The sequence below is a fragment of the Notolabrus celidotus genome, chromosome 16 (genome assembly GCF_009762535.1).
Source record: "Notolabrus celidotus isolate fNotCel1 chromosome 16, fNotCel1.pri, whole genome shotgun sequence".
In the NCBI taxonomy this organism is placed as follows: domain Eukaryota; kingdom Metazoa; phylum Chordata; class Actinopteri; order Labriformes; family Labridae; genus Notolabrus; species Notolabrus celidotus.
In genome coordinates this window covers 28,376,821-28,384,318 of record NC_048287.1, presented here as the reverse complement: position 1 = coordinate 28,384,318, position 7,498 = coordinate 28,376,821, and the positions used below count along the sequence as shown (strand labels likewise).

Below are 7,498 nucleotides of genomic sequence, written 5' to 3'. Positions count from 1 at the left end.
GGTTTATAACCAAGAAAAAGAGTGACAAAAGAAATACTTTGTTTGTGAATTGAACTGCATACAGAACTTTTGTTTATTGATTTGATTTTTTATCATTTTCTACTAAAAATACAAGGTACCAGTTCATAATCTCTGGTCTCGTGTGGTCATTGAATGTTGCAAACAGTCTCTTCTGCCTCCTATTCGAGCCTGATATCCTCTGATTCTGGTCCAGTATAATTATAACTACTACTACAGAACTACATTAATTCTGATCCCAGTAGTGTTAGGAGCCGTGTGCTACACATATCTGCAATGGGGGTGTGTATTTGTGTGTGTGTGTGTGTGTGTGTGTGTTAGTGCACTCTTGTCTTACGTGGAAATGGATAACTGGTTTGACAGCCCATTGTCTCCCTCAGGGTAAAGACTCTGGTTCAATGACTGAGTCAGTCTTGTGTGCTCACATTACTAAGAGATGCTGTGATTTACACACACACACATACTCGCACATACACACACTGTTACAGTAACTGACCATATATGGACATAGTCTCAGTGAAGTCACTCATTGGTGTCATCGGTCGCCATGTTGGAAGTGCTGACTGCAACTAACATCCAGCTAATGTAGATGGTGGCACTGAGGCAGGTCTTATGCCTCAGTTACAAAACCCCCACCTGTCAATCAATGTAGCCACACACCTCTCATGCCTAATCATGCCCTACTGTATGCATTACTATGATCATAATGGATGCATTTAGTCCATCTGAGGGGGTGTGTACTAGTGGGAAAAGTGACATCAGCACATGTACCCTCCAGAGTGGAGGTGGGACAATACGATAGATTATGATACGATACAATGTGACACAATACAACATGATATGATACGATATGATATGATACCAAGGACACAATACGATGCGATAGATGATGACAATGTACAGCTGCAATGATATTTCGTCCCACCCCTGTGCCTCTTTTCACACACTCCATCCCTGCACACGTGGTAGCATGCATGCTGTAAATCCAAAACACCCCCTGCTGCACACACATACTTGCAGCTCTTTATGTGTGTGTCTGTGTTTTACAGCTGATTCGCCGCCTAAAACCCCAGCTGGCCCATTCACCTCTATGCTGCAGCATGTAACATATTGTCCTAATCAATCCCTCACACACTAAGAGGCTTTTGCACTGGAACCACCCGGGGCTAGCTGCCGGTTGGTGAGCGCTTATCCCCCCTGTTTCTTTCAGAGAGAGCGCAAGTTCAGCTCCCCGCAAGAATTTTATCTTTGCAGGCGCAGATTCTGGCTGAGAGGGCAGTGAGAGAGGGGAGGTGGAGGAGAAAGGAGCGTGGTAGGATTTGATCCTGGGTCAGCAGGGGGTTCATGGCGGGGGTTTGAATCACTGCATGAATGTCAGAGAGGGAGCAGTTAAAAGAGCAGTGCAAGAGGAGAAAGAGAGGGGAGAAAATCAAAACAAAGGATTATTATATGTTGGAGTTCTGAAAGTGGGCATCAGGAGGTTTGATGATTGGCCTCATTGCTGCAGAAAGACTTGATTTGAAGGCTTGAACAATCAAAGTCTCTTTTAAAAATGTCACTCTCAGCCTCATATGATGGTGTGTCGAAGCTGCCAAACACATTGAGCTGTCTGACTCGAACTCGCCTGCATTAACCACGGATTACAAGTTCTCCTTTTTGCTCTGATCCTTCCTCTTTTTGTTTTCCTTACTCATTCTGTTTGAGTCTCTGTTTCTCTGTCTCATGATTACAAGGATTACAAGTTCATTACAGTTCATTAATTTCAAGAAAACTCACACTGCAAATGTTGGCTTTTTAAATATATAAATATTTTTTGAACAAGGCAGATCAGCAGATTTTTTCGCCCTCTGGTTGGAAGCTGCTTGATGGAAAATAATCCACTTAGAAAGATGTTTTTTTTTCTGAAAGGCAGAGACAATTCATGTAAGCTGCTGGTTTATGCTCTTAAAGTAACAGATTTTTCACAAGATTGTTCACAACAAGACATGGATACCACGTCACTTCCAGCTCCAGAAATCTTCACTTCACTTGATAAGAATCTTAGTTTCAGCCAACATGATAGAATAAAAGTTAAATCACATCCCTTTAAAGGTACAGTGTGCAGAAATGGGAATATTGAGCAATATCTGGCAGTCAGATTATTGATTGAAACACATTCTTGCTCACCATTCCCGTCGATTAATTGATGATAGCCTTCAAGGACAATCAATTTAAGTATGATTCTCCATTTGTGAAGTTTTTATCATACAAAACATCCATGAGTATAACTTCTTTCACACACTACAACCACTCTCGTCTTCTAATAGATGCACTTTGTAGCCACTCACTCAATACAAAAAAGGGTATATTACCAGTTTGTCCATTCTGTGCTACTGTGGAATCATGGTGATGCAAGATGGCAGCCTACGTTGAAGGGGACTCGCTCCTATAAAGTTATTAAGTCTCATTCTAAGTTAACTTGTGAATAATATATTCCATTTCTAAGAAGTATGTTTTGTTCAGTGTTGCTAAGTACTACACAGCGCACCTTCAAGACTAATGTAACTTTATCTACTTGTGCTGAAACATATTATGAGGAGTTTTAAACCAGTTCGGAAACTGTTCCAAACATTGCCTTAAATGATAAACAGAACCAAAGCACACCATCAGTGGCAACATCTGTTGTTTGTTGTGGTTGTCTCTGTGTCAGGATGGGAATAAAGGAGGAGGACCCATGTGTAGAAAAAAATCTAGATTTAATAATTAAAGACAAAGATACAAACAAAACTTACAAAATTTCTAAGAAACGAAATCCAAAAGAAAACACAGGGAACACAACAAAACATAACAATAGAGAAACACACGGTGAACACAAGGAGGACGTACAATGATCCAACACTGGACCAGGGAAACAGTGGAACTAGATTCACAAAGGCTGTTTTTTGAAACCGCCTGCTACATACTACCTATGAATGTAGTATACAGCAGGGGTTCCCAGAGTTCGGGCGGTCCCAAGACACAAATGGGCGGTCGCGTGATGTCTTCCAGAATGGGTTTTTTTCCCAGTTATCTAAAAATAGTACATATACACATTATAAGGAAAAATATCGACAAAAATAGTTGCCAAATTTGAAATAAAAACTTGAAAATAGAAAATGTAATGTGTTTTCTGCCTTTCTTTGTTCCCAGATGACTCCTAAGTTTAGAGTTGGTGCACAGTTAATCATCAAAAGCATCAGTAGCAGTAGAAACACAGCCACATGCTCATATAGGTATGCTAATTTTCTGCAGACCAGCTAAATGAAGCCACATTTGACTGATCACTTTGAGGGACAGTGGGGGTCGTGAGTATTTGGCAACGGTATTTTGAGGGTCGCCGGCTGAAAAGTTTGGGAACCGCTGGTATACAGTATATACTGCATACTGCGTTTGAAGGTTGTATGTAGTATGACTGTTCTGTTGGATCTGTTTACATCCGGGTAGTTTTGGCATACTGCAGATTTTGCTCTTGTGATTTTGCTCTAATGAATCTTCAGTACATCATCAATCAGTACATATTGCTTGTACTGTATAGTAGGCGGTTTAGAAAACTTCCAGTGTAATTAACACAGGTGTGGACACAGGTGAAGCAAATCGGGTTCATCTTAATGGAGGAAAACACACAAGGGCAAGAAGTAAAAGGAAACTGGACACACAGGGATCAAGAACTACAAAATAAAACAGGAAACACAACAGACCAGATAAAACACGAGACATGGATCACTAATAACTGTACAGAGAACCGACAGGGAGGATGACATATGCACATACAGATCGGAATCAGAAGCAGTTTATTGCAAAGTAGTTTTTTTCTGAATGTTTTGGTGCAAAAAGACTTCACACAGAGTAAGAATAAAAGAGGAGAACTTAAACAGACTAAGATATGAAAAATAAAAAATAATCTATCTTTAAAACCAGGAAGTAATGAGCCAGGAATGATTCTTTGGAGGAGATCAGACAAGCTAAGTCTTTTTTAAATCTTGTAAAAGTGCACTTCTGTTAAATTTAATGCAGCTTAAGTCTAATAATCCTACAGTTTTTATTAAAGTTCTTTATTTTCATATTTTATCTTGTTAAATTCTCTCTTTTAGCTCATTTTTACTGTATTACTCTCATCTTTATGCTTCCATATTGTCACTTCTCTCACAACTTCTCACTCTGTAGTTTAAAGCCCTGTGTGACTGTTTTTTATGGTGCCTTTATTTACACTCCACCACTGAGGTCAATAAAGGGAATATAGTATTTTCAGGTATGCTTCTGTAATCTTGCTGTTTAGCAGAGTGTTCCCCCCTCAGAGTTTCCTGCTGCTCTCACATGCATCCCAGTCAAAGCTACTGAAAGCCTCAAATGCACTTTCTGCCGCGTCAGTTCTATTTGTCAAACCCATCTGAAATTCAGTGGGAGTGTCGCTCTCCTGTGGAGTGCATTTGAACGAACCCAGAGAATTGACAGAAACGGTGCCAACACTGATTCTTTTTTGGAAATAAAATGGGGTATCACAGCCGCGCGGTGACACTTTCTCTCTTAACAAAAAAAAGGTAAAACGAGAAAGTGGAGGTTCAAAAGAAGTGTTGCAACATATGAGCAGCTGCAGAGTGCTACACACGGTTGAGTCAGTCAATCACAGAAGAAGAAAAGACGTTAAGAGTTGTTACTCTCATCCAGATTGAACAGTGTGTTCTGCAGCCTGCAGGTCAGAGAGAAGAGCACGGTGTTCAGACGCTCTCTGGCTCAATCTGTTCCTCATTTCATCTCTGTTTAGGTATGAATAGACTTCACTCAACTTGTTTTCAGTGAACCTTTGTTGCCCCACCTAACCCGCCAAGCTCCTGAACTTTGTTTTTACATGCACGAGTGAAGACTTTCAGTCGGCTCCTGCTGCGTTTAAACTAGATTAGAGAAGCCGTCTTCGAGCTGCGGCGGCGTTCCTCGAGGCTCGCCCCCTAGCGATGCCCCCTGGTAGATAAGCTTTACTGTAATGAGGAGGACCTCGCTGAAGGAAGCCGGCTAAGACTGTGCCCGAGGCGTGCTATCAAAGGCTTATGATTCCATTTTTTTCCTTCCCTTCAATGAACTTGCCTCGGTTCTTTCTCCCCGACTCGTTTTTGTTTTCCCTCTCATTGTCTTCCTCCCTGTGTCTCTCCTTCTTCTCTACCTTGTTTTAAATCATCCAGGACACATTGAGGGGGTCCACCAACACAAAACTTCAGACATCAATCACAGCACATTCAGCAAATAGCAGCAGATTCATAATGAAGTACTTCTAATACCCACTCTATTGTTTCCACACTCTCTATCTTGCTCTGGATACTCTCCTACTCGCTCTGTTTGTTCAAGCTCCTTTTTTTTTTAGCTTCAGCAAAAACAAACATGTTCAATTATTCAGACACTATTGGTTTTGCGGATGATTCAGAATCCTCGTCTTTGTCTCCTTCTCGCCTCCTCCAGGTATCGGGTCTCAGAAGGTGCGAGTGGAGGAGGAGCTGGAGGCGTATCCTACAGAGTCTGTCGATCTCCGCTGCCAATTCATCGATGGAGGAGGCCGAACCAAACTCACACAGGTAGGAAGATGAAACACAACTTTTGTTTTTTAGTCTCTTTGTGAAGGGCTGGAGCATCAGATCAAACTGACTTGGTAGTTAAGCCCGGCTGTGTGAGTCTAGTGGATGAAATATAAGAAGTTTTTCAGTTCATTTGGAGGTCAAAAGAGTCGATCTGTGCTCTGTTTGCATGTGCAGACAAAACAAAAACACGCCATCAATAAGTGAAGCATGTGAAACACCTAGACTATGATGCTATTTCAGGAACAGACAAGTAGTCACTAAGAGTTTCTTCTGTCCTCACCAAAACATTTTCATAGTGAAAGTTAAAAACACAAATAAACATGGCTGCTGTTAGTACTCACAGCTGTCATGCTAGCATTATCCAGTTGTACTGGTGACACGATATCAGGAGAAATGTTATAACACATATATAATACTGTAACAGCTCTACTGTTTGTTAAACGTGTTCAGTGTAGATGTTCTTAATTCCTACAGTGTTGACAGTCAGTGAAGGCATCAGGAGAGGTGTAGAGTGTGTGAGCGGGAGAGAGGAGAGACAAGAGGAGAAGTTCTTCATTCATTCAAACATTGATTGTTGCTTTGTTGGTTGGCGTGGTAACGGCCGACAGTGACCGGTTATTAAAGTTCAACGTGTTCACGAATCGGCTCGTCATCCCTACAGCGTCCGGACAGACGCTACAATACATATACATTTTCTGTAGGACTTACTAGATGTCATTTATTCTTTGACTTGTCAGAGCCCCCGTGGTGAGAGCTTTTTAGACTCTGATCCGGACTACAGTCCTGAGCAAAGCACCTCATCGGGTCAGAGGGGACAGGCCCAAGGTCGAGCGAGAGGGGCAGTAAATAGAGGCAGGGGAAGCAGAGGCAGGGGACAGGGAGTGCAGGCTGGGGAAATGTACATGCAGGAGGCAGGGAGAACGGCAGGACAGGATTTGATTGGTTTAAAATTTTGGACCCCAAAAATGGTGATTGGTTGGTGTTTTCCCAGGTTTACACCGGCTGTAGATAGCAGCTTTTCTTCGCTCTTTTTTAAGAACACATTATGTATTGATCGCCATCGGGACAGAAACATCATTTTAACCAGTATAACAAAAAGTGTATCTAAATCTGATTACCAACCCCAGATTTAAGAGAATAAATCTAGATGTACCTCAAACATGACAGAATCCCGTCATTATCATTATTTTTATTACCTCTAACTTTTACTGTGCATACTGCCAGCTGCTTACTTTGTTACTTATGTTATTATCATGTAAGGATCATGTATAGACCCTTAGGGAGGTCCTTGCGCACCGTAAGATCTCCCTGGGGCAGTCTGCACGGTGTGTCTACCAATGGAAATAAAACTAACACAAGATATAAAGACTTTAACGAAAGCATTTAAGCGTTGTTAAAGAGAAAAATCAGAGATGTGAGCATTTTTAACTCTTCTGTAATGATCTATAACAGTTTGTTGTAATTTTATTCTACTATAAAAACTATAAAAAATGAATGAATAGAGTAGCAAGAAGTTATGCAAATTACAGTCCCTTCAGGGGGAGCAAGACCTTTCCACTACTTTGCATAACCACCTGTTCACTCTACATTATGATCATGCTTTTACCCGGCTGCTGACTGAAGACATAAAAAAGTTGACATAAAATACTGATTGGAAGATGATCTTATTGATTTAGAAATGATTTATTAATACGGACAGAACAAATTGTTACAGCCGGTAGCCATTCCACAGCAAGGGATTCTGATCCGCCTCCTTGTGGTACGAATAAACATCAAACAGAACATTTCCATTCCATATTTTTTACTCAATCCATATAAATCCTGACAAGGTGAACAGGACCTCTGCAGGAATATTTATGATGATGGTTCAGTCATTCAGCTCTCTGTTGAACAGGAAG

The 7,498-nt window shown here is 41.1% G+C and overlaps 1 protein-coding gene across 2 annotated transcripts in view; it reads left to right on the top strand.

The window, feature by feature from the left end:
- The window catches only part of pvrl2l (PVR cell adhesion molecule related 2 like), a 521,907-nt gene that overhangs the window by 226,405 nt on the left and 288,004 nt on the right, over positions 1–7,498 (top strand). For both annotated transcript variants that reach the window (XM_034705229.1, XM_034705228.1), the window contains exon 2: positions 5,485–5,597. In XM_034705229.1, the coding sequence (XP_034561120.1) occupies positions 5,485–5,597 (113 nt within the window). The remainder of the gene's footprint in view (positions 1–5,484; positions 5,598–7,498) is intronic.